The following is a 24,667-nucleotide window of genomic DNA, read 5'->3' on the forward strand; positions in this document are numbered from 1 at the left end:
TGTGTATGTGCTACAGTATATGGTCTGACTGTGTATGTGGTACAGTATATGGTCTGACTGTGTATGTGGTACAGTATATGGTCTGACTGTGTGTGGTACAGTATATGGTCTGATTGTGTATGTGGTACAGTATATGGTATGACTGTGTATGTGGTACAGTATGTGGTCTGATTGTGTATGTGGTACAGTATGTGGTCTGACTGTGTATGTGGTACAGTATATGGTCTGACTGTGTGTGGTACAGTATATGGTCTGATTGTGTATGTGGTACAGTATATGGTCTGACTGTGTATGTGGTACAGTATATGGTCTGACTGTGTACGTGGTACAGTATATGGTCTGACTGTGTATGTGGTACAGTATATGGTATGACTGTGTATGTGGTACAGTATATGGTATGACTGTGTATGTGGTACAGTATATGGTCTGACTGTGTGTGGTACAGTATATGGTCTGACTGTGTACGTGGTACAGTATATGGTATGACTGTGTATGTGGTACAGTATATGGTCTGACTGTGTGTGGTACAGTATATGGTCTGACTGTGTACGTGGTACAGTATATGGTCTGACTGTGTGTGGTACAGTATATGGTATGACTGTGTATGTGGTACAGTATATGGTCTGACTGTGTGTGGTACAGTATATGGTCTGACTGTGTACGTGGTACAGTATATGGTCTGACTGTGTATGTGGTACAGTATGTGGTCTGATTGTGTATGTGGTACAGTATATGGTCTGACTGTGTGTGCTACAGTATGTGGTCTGATTGTGTATGTGGTACAGTATGTGGTCTGATTGTGTATGTGGTACAGTATATGGTATGACTGTGTATGTGGTACAGTATGTGGTCTGATTGTGTATGTGGTACAGTATATGGTCTGACTGTGTGTGGTACAGTATATGGTCTGACTGTGTATGTGGTACAGTATATGGTCTGACTGTGTATGTGGTACAGTATATGGTCTGACTGTGTATGCGGTACAGTATATGGTATGACTGTGTATGCGGTACAGTATATGGTATGACTGTGTATGTGGTACAGTATATGGTCTGACTGTGTGTGCTACAGTATATGGTCTGACTGTGTATGTGCTACAGTATATGGTATGACTGTGTATATGCTACAGTATATGGTCTGACTGTGTATGTGCTACAGTATATGGTCTGACTGTGTATGTGCTACAGCATATGGTCTGACTGTGTATGAGCTACAGTATATGGCCTGACTGTGTATGTGGTACAGTATATGGTCTGACTGTGTATGTGGTACAGTATATGGTCTGACTGTGTGTGGTACAGTATATGGTCTGACTGTGTATGAGCTACAGTATATGGTCTGACTGTGTATGTGCTACAGTATATGGTCTGACTGTGTATGTGGTACAGTATATGGTCTAACTGTGTATGTGGTACAGTATATGGTCTGACTGTGTGTGGTACAGTATATGGTCTGACTGTGTGTGGTACAGTATATGGTCTGACTGTGTATGAGCTACAGTATATGGTCTGACTGTGTGTGGTACAGTATATGGTATGACTGTGTATGTGCTACAGTATATGGTCTGACTGTGTGTGGTACAGTATATGGTCTGACTCAGCATTAGCTTTCAGAGCCATGTCCGGCCCTCTCCCTGTGAGGCCACCAGAGGCCTTCTCTGCAGCATCGCCACCCTTGCCAGCTGACCAGGAGCTGAGCAGGAGCTGACGAGCTCCACGGGATCTAAAAATACAAACTGGCAGGGAAATGGCAAACGCTCAGAGGCCTAAGCCGGGGAGGGCAGCCAGCCATTTAGTGAAGGTCCTGTCCGCCTCTCTGCCTGTCTGTCTGTCTGTCTGCGGGGGACAAAGAACTGCAACTGAACTTGAAAAACATACAAAAAAAGTTCTGCATATTTGGTGATGCTGTGCACACCCATGCTGGAGTACTTGACATATCATTAACACATTCTGTGCGAATGCTAAAATAGGCACTGGTGAAGCACTCAGGTTATAAATTGAAAAATAACTGCCTCTGTTAAACAATTACATCAGATGCTTATCTCCTTGTAGTCAATCTCTATCCTTAATCAGAGCACTCTGACAGAAGAAAGCTCACTGTTCATGAAGCCCAGCAGACAGAAAAACACTGGGAGCTGAACTGCGATACTCCTACCCAGGAGGATGAACTGGGTGGGATCCCTACACCTTATATAACCTGTAACCCTTTTTCACTTTTGTGGCTGTGTCCTGTGTTGTGCAGCCGGGCATGAATTAGCGATTACTATCACTGTTCATTGATCTATATGTGTACGGGTGCTGTAAGCCACCCTCAGTAAGAACTCCATAAATCCTGTGTGATCGTATTTTTTCTGTGCCCGGAGTGTTCATGGCTCCAGTCCAGAGACACCAAGGATAAAGGTCTAAAAAGGAAAATAGTTTCAACCCATTACATTCCATGCCATTACAGTGTCTAAACTCACTCCTTTAGTTCCCAGCAATGTTATACTTATCTCCTGACAGCTTGGGGGCTTTTCTTAGCTATTCCCAGAGAAGAAGCAAAGAGCTCTTCTCTCCTACAGTGAACTGGGGGCTGATGGGGAAACTGCAGCATGTTGATGCATTGCAAAAGTTGAAGCGGGAATCCATTTAATCTCGTATTACTTTAATGAAAAAAGAAAAATGTGGATATCGATAATTTCGCGCGTTGTCTGTGCTGGAGTGACACTTCTCTCATATCCACATTCTTCATAAGGCTCGCTAAGAAAGAAAGACGGGTTTTGATCCGTGCTCGTAGTGTGTGGCGTGTGGTGCGAGCGCGTGTGTCTGTGTGTGTGTCGTCAGAGGGTGGCTGGTTAGGCAGAAGGAGTCAGGAGGGAGGGGTTTAAACGATATTCCCCGGGGAGGATCCCATGACTACACAAATCCCATGACTGCACGAACCCGGCCCTTCCGCAGAGATGCCGAGAAAAACAACAACAGCAAGGAGGCGGAAATAAAACACGCCGGCTCGCGGGGACATGGCGGGTTCTCTCAGCCGTTCCTCAGGGGCTCCCAAGGGTAAGTACCCCCCCCCCCCCCTCCCGCTCCCCCCCTCCCTCCCCCCATTCAGAATCCCTGCCGGTGTTCTATACGCCTTCGACACAATCGAAGAGGCCAGCCTGTATCTGCCCCTTACACAACCGCAACAGGTGCGGGCGACTGCTCCGGGGAATCGCGCTTACAGAGATCAGGCTTCGGCGTCGATCAGTTTCCACGAGACCAAAATCAATATGTCATTTAGATAAAGCGCCTCTAATAATAGGGAGGCAAACATGGGCACTGTCAACAGACAGCCTGGTCAATACACAAGGGGCATCAGTGGCAACGATATTAAAATGTGCAGCTGGGGAACAGGAGCCTGGAGAGTAAACAAACACCCTTCATGTGTCCCTACAGCAAAGGCTAGCCCTTTCAATATTGTCAAACATGGCCTGGAGTGCAATAGATTGCACAGCCCTAATTCTCATTTAACAAGCGCAAAGCCAGAATAAATGAGCAATCATCTGGTCCCCCTCCCCTCCCCTCCCCTCCCCTCCACAAAGGGGACTGGCCAGTTGCTACAGTTCCATGGCAACTGGATGCAGGTGCAGAGCTCCCTTTTGGTGGTGACCCAGACACATATGTGAGTGGGAGCAGGTACTGTCTGTGTATTATCTATTCGGCTACAGTACCTTCAAGGGGGGGCTGGAATGCTTTTGCCAGGGAACTTGGCGAGTTTGATTAAAAAGTAAAACAAAGTGAAATGCTGGCTCGAATGCAGCAAGGCACAGTTCATCAGCATTTCATCAACCATGGGAGAAAGGAGGATGAGATGTCCTGTAAAATGGAATGGAAATTTTCCCTGCAATGAAGCCAGCGTCTGCCACTTCCCCAGTAATGCTCAGTTCAGCTCAATATTAACGGAACTCAGGCAGCAGGTGCCTGTCCTGTCAGCACAGTCACAGAAAACGTGTTTCCTGAAGTGCAACTCACGCACTAATGATGGGTCCCGAATTTGATCCTCTACAAACAAAAGCATTGCTTATGTCTTTGTTCTCTTAATCACATTACTATGTCCTTTAAATTCAACTGTGAGAAAAACGAGGGGACATGAGTTCAAGAAATAACGTGATAGCTTGTGTTTACTATGTATCTACCAATTGTTGCTAGGAAAAGTCCATCTACAAAATGATTTAATAAATGTTTGGACTCCTGGCACATTCATTGACACACAGTATGATGCATGGCACAAAGTAGGTATGCAATCATTCTAATCATTCAAAGCACAATTAGCATCCACGTCATCAGTAGCCAGCGCTGCTTGTTGACTTGGTGTAACATTTAAAAAATCACACAAGACCAGGCCAAAACATAATTTCCCACAGTTCTTTAGGGGCAGCAATTACTGGATAATCACAAGTTCTTCCTGAGAATCATTTCTATTCTTGTCATCCTTACAAAGGACAATTCGAAAGACGTTTCACAGAGAATTCAGTAAGCCAATTAGTGTCCCCTGCCTTTCGGTGTTATTTGCAGGTGGAGTCCAAATAAACATGGCGCTGTCCTGTTCTTTTGTTCTTTTGCCTGAATTGCAATCAGCTTTATTGCAACACACAGCAGAACACAAACCCTGCAAACTAATCCTGCAGTCCAGTCCTCAGTTCAACTTGGAGTCTAAATCTCATGAAGACCACAAACAGTCATGTGACATTAACATGGTTTAAAGAGATTTTAAAATTTATATGACTGTTCAGATATCCGTGTACTGGGAAATTACATTGTTTATTAGATAAATTGTTTCTGTAATGTTGCCCATGGCGAACATTGGAAAATTTACACAGTATTATTGGGATATTTCCCATTGTGTAGCTCCTGTATATTTCATGTAGCTAAGAAATCACATGAAAGAATCCACATTCAAGAAACTGCTGGTTCAGTGAAATTAATTTTTAATAAGTAATGTGTATTGTGAGTATCTGATAAAAGTTATGCATGTTTTAACTTTGCTTAAAGCTTTATATTTCAGAGTGAAATCACTGCTAAACTATATGTTTTGTATTTAATTTTCAAGTTAAATCACTGCTAAACTATATATATATATTTTTAAATAAATGTACACCTTCAAAAGGGTATATTTAAAGTTTAAGCATCTGTATATTTAAGCATTATGATAGAATGGGGCTTAATTCGGGCGATAGTGACATAAAGACCAGATAATTTTCATATTCAAAACGAGAGGATATACGATTACATACAAAAACAAAGCAGCCATTATACATCTGATCGGGCAGATCGGGTTATTTTCCAACAGATGGGGATGTAGAGTCATGATCCACAGTCACTGATGTCAGTAATCTCTCATTCCACTTTGTTCCACAGCCCCCTTGCTTTGCCTGTTACATCATCTCATTACATTGTTTGCAGTTTCCCCTCACATGGGGGGGAAGAGCTCAGCACAGAGACCTGCACAGCACACTGAGTGTTTAATGAGCCAGGGGTCTCCAGCAGTGGGCGAGAACAGCTTGTCAGACTCCATTATTTGGATGTCAACTGTGTGGAAAAAAAAAACCACACACTTAATCAGTAATGCACAAATTAACACGCAGCCCCGATCCGGCACTGATAGGGTGGATCTGCTCGTGCGTCTCTATCTCGCGGTAACTGGTGCCCACGCCCCTCTTCCTGCTTCTGGGGGATGATGCCGAGTCTCGGGGTCAGAGGTCAAGGGAGGACACACCGGAGCAGCCTGTCGTTATGGGGTTTTTAAGCGGGGAGTGGCAAAGCCCAGCTGCTCTCAATGATTCTGCCTGATTTCGGTGCTAATGGCAGGATTAGTGCAGCATGCGGCATGCTGTACGTATGACAGTTCACTGGAGGGGAGAGCGAGCAGCATCCCCACGTCGCTGAAAGTTCACCTCGGGTTATAGAGAGCTGGGTGTCAAATTTTATAGCCACCCACCTTGCACCTAAACCAGAAATCCATGACACTGTTAAATATTTCAAATCCCCTACATACGGCAATACGTTTCCACATTCGGCTGAAGAATATGCCCTGCCTCACCGTGTAGTCTGCCTGCACCAGCTGTGCATGCGGTACAGTACGGGCCTCAAACACAGACGGTTGCACAGCGCTGGCTAGCTGTGTGCACTTCGGTGGACGCAACTGCAGGCCAGTGCACTGAACCGAGACAGTTAATGTTGTAGTGACAGAATGTTGGCCATTCCGAATTGAGAGGAAAGAATGCCACCAACAGGAAATAGAAAGAATTTAAACTACGTTGACAAATTTAAAAAATTCTCCTCCCAACTCCAGAATGGCACCATGTACTCCAACAATCACAGTTAGGGTACGAAGACCAAATGCTTCTCCTCTCTGTTAATTTGCCAAGGTCAGTGTGCGTTTGACCCATCCTCCCCTACTCATTGCGCCAGTACAGGAGACTGTACTCAGTACAATGCCTGAGATTCAGTATCACACCGGATCTGCTCGAACAGCACTGAGCACAGCAGGCTACTGCAGCTGAATCAACGCATTTATAAAACCTTCCCTGTCCCGTGAACCATTGTCATTCTCTGAAGAGCACATCCAATGTTCCTTCAGCCACTTCTGTGATTTCCATCTTCAGAACCATTACCATTAAGTTCCATCTTGCTTCAATGGGAAAAACCACCTCACCACGTGAGGCGAAATCAGCAACTACGGATCGGACCTAATGGCCCGTGTCTATGTTGCGGCCGGGGCAGAGGAAGGCTTCGTGAAAGGACCGCTTCCTCCAATCAGATCATCAGGTGCGAGGACGGGGATCACCGAGGGCTCACCCCCATGTGCCCGAACCCGACCGAGCAGCAGTGTCAGGGAAACTCGAGTGCCAGGTGCACTCCCTGCAAACAAAGGCCCTGGTTGCAGATGGTATCTGTAAGAAAAGTACTGCAGGAAATGAATGGCGTTATTTATAGGCCTCTGGCAGCTGTTTGTGACAAATCAGCTCGGATAAGGGGGGGGTTTCGCAGGTAGACCGCAGCCTCGCTCGAGACCTGAGCTTTGGGTTCATCTGGCAGCGATCCCCGGGACGGGTGGCTCCCGAAATGCTGAGCTGTGATTTACACGCCGCTGGCTCGGGTCGACGGGACGTCCTCCTGATCTTCTACGTCAGGGGACCCCCAACCAGGCTCAAAGGCATTGCAAATCAAGGCTGGCCAGGGAATCCCTACAGAGCCTTCAAGAACCCCCCAGGGGTCCGTGGACCCCCTGTTGAAAACCCAGGTTCTACATTAAAGGTCCCAGCTGCAACCGGAGGCGCAGGTTTCCCATCGCAAATCTCCACTGCGGCTCCTCTCCTGGACGCCGGTGTGCGGGGTCGAATCCCTGGCGTGGCTGCGTGCGGACAGCGTGCCCCGCCCTGGCGCTACGGGCACAAACCTGGGCAGGTCCCCGGGTCGTGCATAATGCACTGCGTGCCAGGGCTGGGCTCACAGCACCGAGGAGTTTACATTTCAGAATGACTGATTAAGCGGCAGCAGGACCGGCGACGGGCGACTGATGGGGAGGGGGGCCTATTCATCACTCTGAAGGCTAGCGGTTTACAGGCACGGCAGATGAATGACGCCATCGCGCCGTTCGGGGGGGCCAGACGGCAGTGCGGAAGGGAGGACAAGGACTGCCTGGGCGATGCTGCCCCTTCTCTGGTCCTCGTACAGTACCTTCTGCACTGGACTGAGAAATTAGATTCCTTCCTTCCTGTCTATGACAAATGGGAGCCTCAAATTCGCACGCATGACCTGAACTGGGACCTGGACCATCTGACTGGCGGATATCGCCGAAGCCACCGGAGCTCCGAACAGCGAGGGCTGCTGGGAGAACTGGGCCCGTCGCTAATCTGAGCAGATGGGAAGCGGACCTGGTCGCCGGCGCGGACGAGAGCAGCAACGACGAGTCGGAAGGGATCAGATGGGCAGGGAGGGGGATGGGCCGCGGGGGACGGACAGGTGGGCGCCCTGAAGGCGGGAACTCGGTGACATTAACAACGGCGACAGATTGGCTCGGTCGTTTAACGCATCTCTGAGAGAGCCCCTCCGCCAAAACGGCATCCTGTGTCGGGTGACCGCCACGTCATCGGTCTGACGATGGCGGTTTACTGTAAACGCGCACTATTCCCGCCGTTGCCCGTGTTGGGTCTCTCAGTGTGCCCCAGCAGTAATGGGAGAACGGGAAGGGAGGGGAGGGCACGCAGAGGTGCAGTTAACACCTCACCTTCCGTCTCTGAGACAGGCATCCATGAGTCATCTCCTCACAGCTGCTGCCAGGCATTACCATACGTAGTGCCCAGACACAAATACACACCAAATAAACATACGTGGGAGCTCGAGTCAATAAACCTCTCTGCAGTATATCACGTCTGTTTGATTGCTCTCTATAAGGCAAGGGAAATCCATACACATCTGATTAAAAAAACTGATTTTAACTCAGTTTAAACCGTAGAAACCCCTAACTGGTTGAAACACAACACAACATGGCAGCGTGTGTGTAGTGGCACATAGGCAGTGTGAAGTGTCATTCGACAGCAAACGACTGCCGCCATTTCTTTTCCGTGGTTTTCCGTTTAACTGCAGGCAGCAGGAAGATGAACCTTCCGTCACCCTCTGACAAAAACTCTGCAGGTAGAAAACCTCGAGCAAACATCCCCTCTTCGGGCTCGGAAAACAAAGCGACGCTGAAATTTGCATTCCATTACCAGAGTGATTCAGCGAAATGCGAAACCGCCAGAAAGCCGGATGTAAAAAGTCTGCAGGGAAAATCTTTCATCCTCTGTTTCCTGGGTAATGTCCTTTCTAAACTGAGTGGAGCTGGGACAAATAAATTGATCAATTGACGCATCAAAAGCTCAAAAATCTAAACATTGATTTTTTAATGGACCAAGATTTCGTATTTAGGAAGAGATACCACTATCTCATTTTTATGTGCGCCACTTAATGAATGCTACATTAAACTTGCTTTTTTGTGAGAAACTTCTGTTGTATTTCTTTTAAGTCACTGACAAGCTTTCATTGTCTCAATAACATTTTCTTTTTTTTTTTTTTTACAACTGTTACAACAAAGTTAAACAACTATACAAAATGGTCTGTTTTTGCTTCAGTTTTTGAAGGAGTTAATATCCCATACATGCAGCTAGCAAGCTAGACACCATAATATAACTGAGTTACTAGCAAGGTATTGGAATGAAATTAGCAAATTAGCTACCTAATTTCTCCTCATTATTAAACTGGTGTGTCAAATTATGAGATTAAAAGATAACAGAGCAATTTAATTTAATATTATTAGCAATCTGCAAAGTAATCTAGTCCACAGTATACTGCACATCATGACGGAAATAATATATATTTGGTGACAAATTTCTTTTGAACAAAATGTGGATACAATATTATTTTAAAATTTCTCTAGCATAAATGAATCAGTCTACAGTACACATGAGCCCACAATATTTACAGAACACAGTGCACAGAACAGTCCCTGGCCTGAAACTGAGAAGCAAAAACTAAAAATGATTCTGCTGTTTTTTCGACAAAGAAGAGACTAAAAATCAATGTAGGTTTACAATGCAGTGCGTCAGTACAACCATATAAACACAGAAAATATAGCTTGTTACTCACACCATACCCAGCATAAAGCACAAAGCTTAAACTTTAAACCAATTAAAAGCAGCTGGCCAACGTGACGAAAATGCCTCGCGGCATTGAATCAGACTGCAGTCCTACCGTCCTTCCTGTAGAGGGAGATCTCCACTTTCCGCTCCTCCGAGCCCAGGAGTGCCTGCGCCATCTGCGCGATGGCCAGCCTCTTGGTGTGCGGGCCGTACAGGAAGTTGCAGGTGCAGGGCTTCTGCATGATCTCGGCACGCGTGTAGCCGCACATGCCGCAGAAGCCGTCATTGCAGAAGATGATGGCGCAGTTCTCCACGCGTGCGTTGGCTATGACAAACTTGCGACCTGGGGGTGGGGGGGGGGGGGGGGGGGGAAGGGGGGGAAGCAGTACACAGCGGATACATCAGTGGCCATTGGCCTGAAGCCCTCCCTCCCTCCCTGCCATTCATGTGGCTAACAGCTGCAATGGACACTTTTCGAAAGCGTTTTGCTCCTCGCACCACTTGCTTTGAAAAGCATTAGCCAATAGTGACAGTTTCAAATGACCCTTTCCTACTTTAAAATTCCCTGTATGAGCACATTTGCACATTAGTTCAAACACTGACATCAACAGACCAGGCATATATAGAAGACACACAGTAGCAGTTATGCTTAAATTCAACTTCTTAATAGACTCTTAATTCTCTCCCATCTTTCATTTATTACCCATCAGCCTGCACACTAATAGAGACCATTGCAAAAAATATCTGCATACAATTACAATAAGTCTAAATATGAAACATTAAGAGCTCAGTGCTCTCTTCTAGCGCTAAAGTGAGATGAAACGCTAAATGCTCAGCCATGTCATGGGGCACAAGCTGCAGAGCAGCACAGCCTTGGATCCGCACTTCCGCAGGATCCTGTGGTTCCCCATCTGTTCCGCACGGTCACAGGCACTGATACATTTGGGGGGAAATGAGAGAAGCTTCCAAGCATAGGCAGGACTTACTGTACCCTAAAGCCCATGATAGACTCCATCGCTACTGCATACCCAAAACCCACCCTCCCACTCAGATGTACCGTTCCGCTTCTCAGACTGCAGCGTTTGTTACTCTGTGAGGAGTGATGGGAAAATGCAACAAGCTGAGCATGTCTATCCACCGCCAAGTCAAAAAATTCCCTCATTCTCTATGCACATGGGCCTTGCTTTTCTTGACTAAAAGTTCTCTTACACTGGCCCGGTATATTCCCACAGAGCAGGTGGAAACTGCTGCGGGGGTATGTCTATTTTTGACAGGTATGCCTCAAATGAGAAAAGATAAGAAACAATACTGATGTGAAAAAGCAGTACAGAGAGTAAGGTTATGAAGCTCAAACCTTCATCACTCGAAGGGCTACTCAGTAAATAATAGGCAAAAATATACTTTCAAAGTGCAATTTTAAGAGCTGCTATTGTAGACAACTCTTAAACATTTCACAATGTGAAACGTTTACAATTTCCATCCCATATTTGGAAATTCTTACAGAGCCTGTCATTAATAAATCTCCTTCAAGGACTAAACTGTGAAGGAAAAGTGGCTCTGCATATAAATGATTTCACTCATTAAAAATTGTTTGATGACTTGTGTGAGCGTGTGTGCAACAGGTTTTGACTCTTCAAAACGGAGCACCTGTCCCCTGTTTCCCCCACAGGTGTCTTGGTGTGCAGCTGCACTCACGTTCTTATGTCATTTAAGTAAAGCCACTTTTAATTCAGCTTCACGCAGCGGAAGTATCAACTGTTTAACCAGTTTGCTACAAATTAGGCTAATTACAGCTAATATCCATCAGTGGAAATGAATAATTTGTAAGAATAGGTACCATTTGTGATGAATTAAAGTTTAGCTTAGCGTCAGTAGCTGATTAAGCCACTACAGATACATGAGCATCACACAGTTTCTCCTGCACTCTTTTTGGAAATGTGGTTCATTTCACATGAACATGAATGAGAAGGTAATGCTGTTTCTGAACCTGTTAGGGAGCAGAGAACAAAATGCAGAGACATGCAGACTCTGAAGCTGTGATACCCAGGAGAGGGTCAGTGTGTCTGCTACTCTCATCATCAATACCCAGAGCACCTGGCCCATTGCTTATAACAAAAACAACCACCTCCCCCCCCTTCCCTCCCCTGCTCGCCCCCGCCTTCGCCTCCACCCCCGCCCCCGCCCCCGCCCCCGCTCCCGCCTCCACCCCCCAGGGTCCTCAGACACCAGCTGTTCCTGACTGAGGAACAAAGAGACACCACACACACAACAGAACCTCAGACACACAGGGACCAAACCAAATCACGTTACCTCACCCACCTTTACAACATGCAGTCTTGTACAACTTGTAGCGTAAAAAAAGGCATTCCCCTTTGAAGGATGTATATTCCCTCGTTTAATAAACATTTTGACTGTAAAGCAAATAAAGATAAGCACACTTCTTGGTATAATCATGGAGGATTCATCTTGAAACAAACCAGTCGGCAGAAATTTCTATTATGCCAATCGTTAGCATTAACAGATAAATAAAATATAACTGTGCAGTCAGAGGAAATGTGTGTAGAGACCTCTGAAACATAAATGCTGACATTTTTATGTGAACAGGGTATTCTTGCTAAATATATTATATTTCTACACATTCAAGGCAAAAGCCTTGCCAAAGGCACAAAACAATACTGTAGCAGAAGTACTTGGATATGCATGAAACACCACTGCTGTCATTTCTCTTAGTTGACACAAAGCTAGGCAGAATCGCTCCCCTTCATAAATTAGTTGCGCGCTACATTACGTTTTGCCATAAACCAGATGTGTTGTTGTGGCAGCAATAAACTACTAATAATGAAAATACACAGTAGACCAGGTGATGAAAAGGGAGGGTGCTTGCTTATATGGCAAATAGACCCATTGGTCTTATGTCTTTAATTTAAAGGCACATTTCGTCCTCGATCAAAGGAAATAAATTCATAAGCCAAAAAAAACATAAGCCAAGTTGACTTATGGGCAGGCAGGCCCCAAAAACAAGCTGTCAGATAATAACGCTGCATACTCCACAGTGGAGAACCAGAGAGTACACTTTGTGATTTCAAGATCCGTTCTACAGAGAATAATTATGCAAATATGGTGATAACAGTAACACCAATAAGCATGCAGGAAAATAGCCTACAACATTAAATTGGAAAAAAAAAGTTAATAATACGAAATACCTCAAATATATTCTCTGTATGTCAAATTGCTTCATAATGCAACTCAAACCAATTTTAAATGCCGGTTGAGTCTGTTATGCACTGCTGACTTACTGGGAAAAGATTTAGGTATTTTTTCCATTTGTCTCTGGCCATTAGCAACAAAGATAAGACAGTAATGCACCCATCCTTATCTACCATTTTTAATGAGCCTCCTGAACAAGGTTTACATGAAAAGAAACAGATTAGCACAGACAGCAGTGCTTGTTGGAAGGAAAACTGCACTCAGTATTCCCATGAATGCATAAATAAATAAAACTCTGGCTGACTGCTTCACGTCGCGCGTCCCTTCCTTGTGGTTCCCGCCTCTTTAGGAGTCGGTGGGCGTCCGTCGAATCCTCCTCGCCTAAATGTGCGCTCACACGACAGAGCCCAGAGCCCTCGAACGGGCCGGTGGAAGTAGGGCACGGGCGTCGTTCGTCACCGCTCACAGCGGCTCCGTCAGCTCGTTCGCCGAGGCCGCGACGCCGGGAAGCTAGCACGGGCCCAGCCTGACACGCGGGGGCCACGGCCCTCTCACGCGGCCCTCCACACCGCCACCGCAGGAATGCCAATGGCGCCTCACTCATCGGTTTAGCTCAGCCGCCGCTCTCCCAAACCGAAGCTGAAGACTCCAGAGATTGGCCTCCGCTCGCTAGCCGGCAATTCCCCGCGACCGTCCCGGCTTTCTCATTTCGGGCGCCCTTAATGCATGGAATATAAAGGAGGACCTGTGGGAGAGGTCTCGGTGGGTGGCCATCCACACAGCCCTCTTCTCAAACCCTCCCGCTCAATACGGAACTGCAGCGGGGGGTAACATCTGCCATGCTAATTTGCATTAATTGTTTTGACAAAAGCAGGCAACAACATTCTGAAGCTGCGCATTGCCCCCAAAGAGCCACTGTAGCTTGATACAGCTCTTTAAAATGCAGTTGGAAGAGAACAGTGCTCAGAAATTAAGGATCTGATCATTTAGCAGGTTGCCAGGGAATGCATTGGCTCCTTGCAAACAAAGTGATCACAAGTCAGCTCTTGGCCTTAGCCCTCATCCTGTCCCCTAAAGCGATTGGCTGGACTAACCAAACAATGTCCAGCTCCCATCCAGAACTCTGGAACTCTGTAGCGCCTCATTCTAGAAGCAAGTCAGTGTCTGTGACAAAGAATGCATTGCAATATCAAATGTCACTTATTATGATTCAGTATCAAAATTAATGAAAATGCCATCAAAGTTGTTGAGGTGCAAACCACTGTGAGGGAGCTTGGCCCCAAAAGCAATTGTAGCACATCTCCCGCTGCCTCTTCTGATGAATATTAATGAAAAAAAGACCAGGCTGATTAAAAGTGGTTGGCTATAATGAAAACTTCCATCCAACTAGAACTGCTTAACAGAGACATTTCCTGCAAGTACATGAAGCCAAGTGAATGGACACATCACAAAGAGAAAGAACAGGTGCAGAGGTTTGAATGAGACGAGAGGTACACTTCTGCATTGACCCCCCCTACTCAGCAGCCATTGCTGGCATTAAATTCTAAGCATTGCGTGGTTCCTAATTAGACCGTTTCATATGTAACATGTAATGCAAATGCTCTCCAGACAACCAATTGAACAACCAATATAATCACATATATGCAGCTCTTCTCAGCACCATCCATAGTGCAGAACTGTGCTGACTAAGTTACATTTTCATTAGGCATTGTTAACATTACTAATAAAGAAGTAGCGTTCAGGGTCTCCTTAAGGAAACTGCTCCAGGCCCAACTCAGCGAAGCAGAGATAGGGCACATTGAAGAGGGTCGGTTAGAATTCATATCATAATCAGATCCTGCTTTGATACAGACAGAGAGGACCGAGTCAGCTGTATCTGAAGTCAGATCACTAGGGAGCAGCACGATGAGCTACTCAAGTTGCCCAGGTGATGTTATGTTTGTGCGCATGCTTAGTATCCTCTCCAGTCCACACTTTATATGCATTTAATTGGAGGGTGTGTGCTCCCCAGACAAGGGAGAAGCAGCAACAAATATCTCAGTTAAGAGGAAACCGGGATTTCTGATAAGTCCCTATGAACAACTGAACAAGGTATATCTACAGCCGAAAGGATTACAATTGCTCACCGAGTCAGATACTTTCAAACTGCCAGCACAATGAACCAACACTGTCCTTCTGTCTGGCCCCATCTTACAGTTAGAAAAAGAGGCCATCCAGGCATGATTGTATCATATCTACAGGGATATACTCAATACTGGCAATAAAGAATGACTGGTTTTTTTTGTTTGAGGAAGACTGGAAATATAACCCCAAGAGACATTTTTGTCTTTTTAATTGAGCCAAAAGCATTACTGTACTGAAATGAATTGTGTCTATTCCGAGGGTTGCTTTTCTTTTGAGAGTTTGTTCTCAATTTGTACCAAAACCTTTTCTTGGAGAACATATCAGAACAAATTACATTCTGATCACGCGTCTCACACAGAATATAAAATGCCAGTATTGCAAGCTGGTTCCTGTCAAATAAAGAGAAAAAACTGTGAAAATTCTCCATATTACTGTTATTGTGAAAACGTTCACTCCATAATAAACAAGTGAACATAACATTCATTGTCCTGAATGCTGACATTCATTATAACAAATATAGTTACATTGTCATTTAAAAAAATACTCACTTTGTTATTTCCTCCTTTGTAGAAGGGAAATGGCCGATGCTGTGTTTTTAAAAAAAACATGGATTCTAAGTATTAAAAATCCATACAGGGCAGTAGTATCTTGTGGGCTCATTTGTTCATTAAAATTTTGATTTTCAGAGACTTGAATGACTGAATAGCCTGCATATTCATATTCGTTCTAGCAAATGTCAGCTATTGTGCATTAAGCCAACACCCCAAATGAAAAGCCTATTTCTACAGTTTCTACCAATCTGCAAACGAGTGAGGATGAGTCTGATGTGTGAGTCTCCAATCCTTTCTTTGTCATATCCTACCATTGTTCTCTATACTATTTGTTTTGAGGTCCAGGTTAATTTGGCAAGACCCTATTAAGTGCCTAGATTCGGTTTCAAGTTTATAGCCCACAGTCGGTAATTTGACGTTTACATCACCGACCTGACAGTACATGGATGAAAAACCTCCGACTGTAAGTGCATTCAGTAATCCCAAGGTGCCAGATATTGTGTCCATCTCATGTTTTTAGTAAAGGTGTGCTTTACAGTACTGACACTTCGCTTGAGTCTCCTTTCTGGGGTGCTTGAAGCTTTTTAGACAAGGCAAGATGTAACTGAAAAAATATTTCCTTCAAACTATTTATATGCCACTGCACTTTCAGCCACATTTGTGTTGTGTAAGAAAAAAGCAGGAATAAAAAGGCTACCGTTGATTTTTAGTGGTCAGAAGCGTTGTATTGAGCAAGATGAACATAATCTTTATGCAGCCGCGTTTTATATTGATATTAAAATATACACTATGTACAAACAAGACATTTTGATTGAATACATTTTCATTCCAATTTCATCTGAAACTGAACATGACTTGACTATGCGTGTTTGTTTTACAGTTTGAGTAATTAAATTTAAAGGCCAACTACAAACCACAGTACGAACTGAAAATCCCTTTCGTCTGATTCTTTTCATGTATTGTGTGCATACGTCAACGGCAGTGTATTGAATCTGTAATCATGATGTTTCCAATTAGCGTCGGGTTTTCAACAACCAACCTAAAAATATGTCTGGACATCACACATTAATTAATTATTTGTGTTGAGGGGAATAATAACTTATAAACACTGCGTAGCCTATCAGGTACTTGTATCAGGTAGCCTACTTTAATTGTCTAAAGTAGCTCACATCTGGTTTAATTCACATGGATATCGATCATTGTCACTTAGAAACAAATTTTCAACTTTGTAGGACCTTTCTCTACATGTAGGCTATCTGTATATTTCCTGTGTGTCTCATGGAATCAATTCGCTATAGCAACTATTGAAATGCAGTTATATTACTACGACAAAAATGTCGTCATGGCACACGACATGTATTGTTTTCCTCATACGTAATTAGTTTATATGGGATAGCTTTGCGTCGAGTGCAATGTTGTTCCTGTATCTGCGTCCCCGATGTGCAGGTTCAGCTTCCGCTTAGCCACAACTAGGAACACAACACAGGCGCTTGCCGTACGCGCTCCTGAGCTGTGGATAGCACGTTTTTTTTTCTTCTTCTTTTAATTGTTCGCTTACTCATACTAAGCTGAAGCTACCATTTTTGTTCCCCTAGAGACTCTTTTCCGGACATGCTCTATTAAATACGGTTAGTACAAAATCAACGGGGGTCCAAATATCATTTTAGAAAAATATATGAATGGATAATATATTTCCACAGTGACGGATGTAGTTTAGTGGAGACAATCACTTTCCAACCCTGACCGCCAAATTTTTCTGCGGCACCCCCAAAAACACAACCGTCTGCACGCGCGCACACACGTAAGCACATGGACAACACGCACCTGCCTATATATACCTATAAAAAATTCGTCAGTAGCCTAATCATTGCTTAAACACAATAGGTTCTATTAAATGATAGGATAAAATGCAGAAATATTAATGTTGCAGGACTTTGTAAGGCTTCGAATTTTCGTCCCCTTCACTAACTATGATTTCGATTTTTTAATGAACTTAAAAAATGTACGAACCTGGCGTCTGACTTAATAACCATTTAAATAATGCTCGTTATATCCTATTCATAGTACACAAACCACATGTAAGGAAAATGTGTATGATAGAAAGAGGTGTGAAGATAATTACATACTAAAAAAAAAAATTCCTAGCGTAATGAAATATATTTGAAATGAATATGTAATCTTACTCTGGCCCTCGAATTTCCGGATGATGGTGTCCAGGAAAGTGTTCTGCGGTGCCACGTGCCCCCTTCGGACCGGCATCCTGGCTTACACTCCACGTAGTTTGGAGACTTTCAGAAGCCAAGCTGTCCTCTACACGGAGCACCACGCCAAGGGCCACTGCGCCCTCCTCATATGGGTCATATACAGTAATCCACGACTAGAGCACCCACTTCGAAACTTGCACAGTGTGATGAACAGACCAGGAAAATTGAGGATGACGAGCGCCTTGTAACTGAGCCCCACTTAGTCGAGGGTCAGAGGGATCGAGAGACAGTTTCCAGTTTCCAGGATAGGGAGCGGCGCGTGTTTGTTTACGTCCTTTTCTATGGTGAATTTAAAGAAAGATCCGTTCCTTCGTTTAACGGCGGACACGACGTTACTTCGTGACGTTTGTAAGGGGGAAGTCCGGGGAAGTGGAGGCAAGCGGCCTGCCTAGGTGCAATCTCTTTGCCATTCTTCTGCTGATTGTCTTTGTCCCACCGCCTCCTTGCTCCTGCTTGCGCGCGGTACACCCAGTCGGAATAGGGAAAGCAACGGCAGCGTTATGCGCTGCTGTGTGGAGATGCAGCCGTACTGGAAAGTCTCGTCTCTCCCCAGTGCTCTCCGCGCTCTACCCAGATGATCTCAGCTCACCGGTACCGACTGCTGCACCTCTTTAACCCTTTGCGTAACGACGAGTGGCTCCTAAAAGAAGCTTTAATTCGTTACAAAATTGTAGAGTTCATCACGTAATTGACGTGACATTTCATTTTGGGTAGTCTTCGTAATTACAATGCGCAATCTTCCCCAGTTTCAGAAGGTAATTCCCCTTTGTGTTCTTCAGCAAAAATCCAAACCATTGTTAAAATTAACGTAAGGAAGAAAGATGATAGGTATTTGAATCAAATGCAAAAGAAGATAGAATGTGCAGCGTTGACATGGTCACACAGGTGCATCCTGATTTGCATTTGCAGGTGCTACAGGCGTGACACCAGGCGCGAGCCTTTCGAACAGAAAACGTGCAGGCTACTCTGCTCTGTGCTAATGTCTGTATGAAGCTCATTAATAATTTATGAGGGAATTGTAAACAAACGAATAGGCTAACCTTATTAAAAAAAGTTTTCCTGAAATTGGCGTGTATATAAAAAAACTAGACATCTTTAAAAATATTGCGGGCGTGCGTGGTTTTTGTTGGTTTATGGGAGAACACCTTTCACCTTCATTTGCCTACTGTATGGGTCTTCCAGACGGTGCCATCTACGTCACTGCGTATGCAAGAGCATGAATGCGGAGTTCCCCTGTCGTCACTGGGAGATAGACAATAGCTTTGAACCGCTGCTGTAACCCCGATATTGTATTATCTGTGTTTTATTATAGATTCTAGTGCTACTTCTATATTTTCCATACACCGTTGTAGACTTTACCTCAAACTGTATGTAATCCTTCGTTTCGATAAATACGTCGCTATAATAAGCATTCTCCGCCTTTGTGAATGAAATGGGGAATCCTCTGAACTCCACGGGGTGGCGTAGCTACTAAACTGCTTCACACGCAGTTTCCTTATCTAGTCAAAATCGCAGATACAGGTCTGGGAAGCGGCGTCCGTGTAAGATATCACCGTTTACCCCCGCGACCGTCGTCGTCTGTCAAGGAGGTATTACCTATCTGATCCTTATCCTTTGATGTTCTCTGGTTTCATTCAAGTTACCATATACGCCTAATAATAACAACCACAATAATAATAGCAATAATAATAATAATAATAATAATTATTATTATTATTACTAGTAATAAATAATTCCATTTGACATGAATATTTGAACTAAGACCTAATACATGTACTTTTACATTTTTATTATAAAGACCATAAGGTCAAATTTCTAATGAATGTAATCATTTTTAGGAACCAAACTTGTCCGTGCTGTGCAGTGTCTCACTGGTGTGGTACGTCCATGTCACCAGTATATGGATGGATGAATCTTGTTAATTTCTGCTGACACGGTCTGTATGCTGCTATCTGTGGGCTTCATACTGCTCTGTGAGGGTTATGTCATTCCTCCCTTTAGTGTGGTGCCTCTAACAGGATTCGCCTAGGGATGCAAAGGCCACTGGACTAGCAGTACCTGTATAACCTGTTATTAATGAACACTTGTCGTCAGTGGACCGTGCATAGCCTGTATCTGCTGCCAAAAAAATGGGGGAAAAATGGATGCTCCAGTAATGAGCAGCCATCTTCCTTAGGTCAGCACTGTGGTCCACACGGGGAGCAGTGACCCAGCTGTTCAGTAGGGGGGTGCATGGGCTCTGTCCATGGTGCTGGAGGAGCTGCTGCTAGGACCCTGGGGTGGGGCTGCAACTCTACTGTGGTATTTGATTAAAGCAATCCTTTTTTGACACTCCAAGCTGCCATCTAGTCACACCCTCAAAGGACAGCAAGAAGGGTGTGGATAAGAGGGGAGTAGACTTAATCCAAGCATCAGTGTCACAGAAGTAAAGCACACTAGGACTTTTAACAGGAAGTGACGCAGTATTTGGCATCTGGGGATTACGGAGTCCACACACTGTAGGAGCACTTTAATTCTTATTCGGCTAGGTCAGTGATGGAAGCTACAATTTACAGACTGTGTGCTAGAGACCAGAAATCATTAGTTCCTATTCATCTGAGAGCTGTTCATCTCTTGGCAAATCCAATCTCTTAAAAGTAGATACAGATCCAATAGCATGGTTCAGTGCACTGACAGGTCCCACCACACCCGTATTGGAACCCTCTTTTGATTGACAGGACCCTGTGAGGGATACACTCACTGTCCGCCCCTCTGCTCCTCAGGAAACGCCAGACCTGAGTAATCAATGATCCATCTGCATTCATAGTATGTACTGAGGACTGATGCCAGTCCTCAGTGTGATATCCTCAATGTGTACTGAGAAGGACTGATGGTAGCATTTGGTTATCACTGATCCTCTGTTATCCACATTGTGTACTATGGACCGATAGCAAGCCAGTAGAATGTGTCTCTGTGGAGATCTAAAGGGAAATGCAGCGCATTTTTCAGACCGGCAAGATGTGGTTAGCACAAGTCTTCTTTTTAACTTCTTTTTATGCCCAAATCTTTCAGCTTCCCTGACTTGAACGATTCTTCCCAGGCCCCCAGTGTCATTCTTGTTTTAGCGTGACTCACTGTTTCAGGACCCCATTTTTTGATGCATAGTTAAAATGTTTCATTCTTACTTTCTGGAATCTCTGAAGCAAAGAGGTTTCAATTAGAAAAAGAATAAAGCTGCATTTCAGGGGCCATCAGTTCTGGTCATCTACGCCTGTGGTCCTCCAGGCTTTAATCACTACTACGATTAAAAACGTATTTTACACCTGAATCAATTGAGGGAAATTCCTATTCAAATAATGACCTCAATTACACAAGGGCTGAGACAGAATGAAGATCAGCAGACAATTCTGCTCGCCAAGACAATCCACTTCTGCAGTTTACTGTGAAAAGGACCAAGCTCCACAAATCTAACTCAACCCAACAAAACACAAACACACATATGAACCTGGAACATAAAAACACAAGCCCTGTGCGTGGGGTATGCTCCAATTTTATTGGAAATGATATAAAAGCTGTACAGAATAATATGAATCTCTGAGTATCATAAGGCACTCTATAAATGGGATTTCAGTCATATAATGACTACGGTCTACAACACAATTTAACAGAGCGACTATGTCCGTCTGTCCAGGGCTGTCTGTCCTTCCTTTTCAGCATGGTCAGCGCCTGGATAGGTCTCCTCCTGTAACACAAAACATGTGTGCTATAATGTACCATAGATAGTTCATATATTTACAGAATATTGAGAGCAACAGCTAAAGCAGGAAAGCTTTTGTTAGCTTGTAGCCAACTTTGAACAGTCCTCAACTTCAAGGGCGGCAGTGCTGAAGCGTTTACACACAGATGTTGTGTAAATAGGTGGTCGGCAGCGCTGGGTGGTAACTGTGCTAATGCTAAACTGCCTGCTTTACGGGCACAGTCAGTAAACGAATAGCACGATGCACGTCTGTATTTGGACCACGTAATCCACCATGCAAATCACAGAATGAAACATAATTGGTTTTGATTTAGAAATGAGAAGCTAATTAAGCGATTAATGGACACACTGTGCGTAATTAAAATGGGACCACACGCTAATCGACGGCTACATAATCCAAGCCAGATGTCCAGCGTGAATGTGACGGCGAGAATGCGATCGCAGGGTCAGGAGGTGACGGCGACCCGGGCAGGGTGGCGTGGCGGGGCGGGGCGGGGCGGGGCGGGACGCGCGGGAACCCACCCTGACAGCTGGTGCACTCGCAGCTGTGTATGATGGGAAGGACCACGGGCTCGGTCTCGCCGCTGTCACACTGCAGGCTGAGGAAGCGCACGGGGCTGTGCGGGTCCAGCCTGTAGCTGCAGCAGTCGCACATGGCCAGCAGGTAGGGCTCCTGGAGAAGCAGGCAAACAGAGAGGCGCGAGGTCAGAGGTCAGGAACAAGCATGAGGACCAGCGTCCAGACTAAAGTTCACCAGCTTCACCTTCTGCCCTGAAAGGTGGGGTCATCAGTCACAGACAAATTCACTAACAAATTAGAGGAAAGAAAACAGAACAATGCAAATTGAGAACAGGAGAACCTAATCTTGTGTCGATGAGTTTGCAGTGCAGATTGGCTCTCCTGTTACCTCAACCATTTGAGTGCTGCATCGGCCAGAATTACCCATAACTAACCAAGACCGAGAATAATCAACAAAGGAAGACGTTATTAACAGACCTCCAAGATGACGTTGGTTCTAGACAAACAGCGCCCTCTGCAGTAGCTGACTTCCACGTTGTCAAGACGACAGTCTCCCTTAGTGATGTTCCTGACCTCCGTGTAGCGCCGACACTCAGCCACAGGCTCCCCTGGGAAGGACAGCAGACATGAAAGGAAAATGAGAGAGAGGGCGGAATGAAAATAGGGAGATGAGGGGTGGTGGGGGGGGTGAGAAAGTGAAACAGACGGTTGGAAATGTGAGATTCGTGAATGAAAGTGGGAACTAATGACTGTAAATGCAGAGGGCTCCAGCAGAATCACTGGTGAGTCAATCCGCACAGAGAGCCTGGTTCAACAGCCGCTGACAACTTTCCCACGCACAAGCGCAGCTCAGATAGCCGCGCGGCAGAACCGAGCCCAGCCGCTCCCCGGTCCGACCTCTCACCTGGGAACTCCTTCCTGCAGACCGGACAGCAGCTTCCTGCCTCCTCCACTTTAACTTCACCCTGAGCGGAGGAGAGAGCAGAAGGCAGAGTATGTCATTCTGACGGACCGCGCCGTGGCGAACCCTGCTCTCCTCAAAATAGATTTCTGAATGAATCATCTCTCTCGAGGACGCAGCTGACATTGGGGCCCAGCATTCTTCAGTGCCACGGACACGGTGCCGAGCGCCAATCCCGCTGAGGACCAAGGGCACAGCCGGCCCTCCAAGGAGCAGGGGCCACCGGAGACTGCATCCCAAACGTCCCAAACGCTGTGGCACTCTTCACACACGCCTCATTTTCACAGCGTGGCTTAAAAGTAACTGTAATAGTGTTTATAGCTATTGAGAAATGGGAGTACGTGCCATTTTTAAACTGTCATTTAAACTGTCTTTTTAAACTACCATTTGTTCCCAATTTTTCGCATCTTCTTGAATGTGGATTGGCTGCGTCGGTGCCCCAGTCTTGCGTGGGTGCCGGCATCCTTCTTTTCAATGCGCAGGCCTGCACTCATGCTGCGCAGCAGCTGCGCCAGAGCGGCGTGCAGCTTGTGTAGCCGAACCGGCCACAACAAGCTCCTGTTCGACCGGAGAGTGAGCGATACCCCGCCAGAGTCTGCACCAGTACGCTCCCAGTTCACCCGCATTCAGAACAAGTCACTCGTCTGAACATGCTAGTAGGGGCCTGACTGCTATAAAGATTGAATACACAATGCTACAGCTGTAACAGGCATGTCACAGGCAGTCTGAGAGAGAGGGCCCAGGATCCTGAAGAATGAATGTTGCATTCCTACAGAAAGCCCAATCCTCCCCCCCCATCCCCCACCTCCAAGAATCTCACCTCATCGCACACTAAAGGTGGGCACCCGGACTGGCACTGCTTCAGCCCATTCAGACAGCGACAGGACTGGCACCCCTCCTCCCACTCCGTCCCTGCCTATGTGAGGACGTGGGATACAGTTACGCTCAATAAATAAGACAGTATTATCACCAGCAATAATGGCAAAGCAGTTCTCTAATTCACATCATCTCTTATTGTGTTCGTATTGATGAACTGTCATTTTGCATTCCCATAATGTCTAGCTTTGATGGATATTGCGAGTCAACTGTAATGGTTTGGAATAGATTCATTCATTATTGATCAACATAATTTAAAGGCATTTAAACATTGACATTAACCATAACAGTCCTTTGGAAACAAGGACTGCAGTAAAGTCTGGAAAGATCTAAGAAGACTGAAGACGCAGTGGTGGGGATGGCAGGGGGGCAGTGGTGGGGATGGTAGGGAGGTAGTGGTGGGGGTAGTGGTGGGGATGGTAGGGGGGGTAGTGGTGGGGATGGTAGGGGGGGTAGTGGTGGGGATGGTAGGGGGGCTAGTGGTGGGGATGGTAGGGGGGGAGTGGTGGGGATGGTAGGGGGGTAGTGGTGGGGATGGTAGGGGGGTAGTGGTGGGGATGGTAGGGGGGGAGTGGTGGGGACGGTAGGGGGGGAGTGGTGGGGACGGTAGGGGGGGAGTGGTGGGGATGGTAGGGGGGGAGTGGTGGGGATGGTAGGGGGGTAGTGGTAGTGGTGGGGATGGTAGGGGGGTTGTCATGGGGATGGTAGGGATGGTAGGGGGTAGTGGTGGGCATGGTAGGGGGGTAGTTGTGGGGATGGTAGGGGGTAGTGGTGGGGATGGTAGGGAGG

The 24,667-nt window shown here is 45.7% G+C and overlaps 2 protein-coding genes across 5 annotated transcripts in view; both read right to left on the reverse strand.

The window, feature by feature from the left end:
- kcnh2b (potassium voltage-gated channel, subfamily H (eag-related), member 2b) overlaps nucleotides 1–18,895 on the reverse strand; it is a 146,677-nt gene extending 127,782 nt beyond the window's left edge. The window contains exons 1-3 of one of the 2 annotated variants that reach the window (XM_035412185.1): nucleotides 17,706–17,787; nucleotides 15,520–15,558; nucleotides 9,753–9,983 (exon numbers count right to left, since the gene is read on the reverse strand). In XM_035412185.1, coding sequence (XP_035268076.1) covers nucleotides 9,753–9,909 — 157 coding nt within the window. In that variant the 5' untranslated portion in view covers nucleotides 9,910–9,983; nucleotides 15,520–15,558; nucleotides 17,706–17,787. Of the gene's footprint in view, nucleotides 1–9,752; nucleotides 9,984–15,519; nucleotides 15,559–17,705 lie in introns of both variants that reach the window. The other variant, XM_035412184.1, reaches the window with a different exon arrangement.
- A 2,404-nt stretch (nucleotides 18,896–21,299) lies between these two features.
- Nucleotides 21,300–24,667, reverse strand: part of scospondin (subcommissural organ spondin) — a 79,022-nt gene continuing 75,654 nt past the window's right edge. For all 3 annotated transcript variants that reach the window (XM_035415500.1, XM_035415502.1, XM_035415501.1), the window contains 5 exons: nucleotides 23,823–23,918; nucleotides 22,946–23,006; nucleotides 22,519–22,649; nucleotides 22,045–22,195; nucleotides 21,300–21,507 (listed from right to left, as the gene is read on the reverse strand). In XM_035415500.1, the coding sequence (XP_035271391.1) occupies nucleotides 21,485–21,507; nucleotides 22,045–22,195; nucleotides 22,519–22,649; nucleotides 22,946–23,006; nucleotides 23,823–23,918 (462 nt within the window). In that variant the 3' untranslated portion in view covers nucleotides 21,300–21,484. The remainder of the gene's footprint in view (nucleotides 21,508–22,044; nucleotides 22,196–22,518; nucleotides 22,650–22,945; nucleotides 23,007–23,822; nucleotides 23,919–24,667) is intronic.

This window comes from Anguilla anguilla, chromosome 4, assembly GCF_013347855.1.
Source record: "Anguilla anguilla isolate fAngAng1 chromosome 4, fAngAng1.pri, whole genome shotgun sequence".
NCBI lineage: Eukaryota > Metazoa > Chordata > Actinopteri > Anguilliformes > Anguillidae > Anguilla > Anguilla anguilla.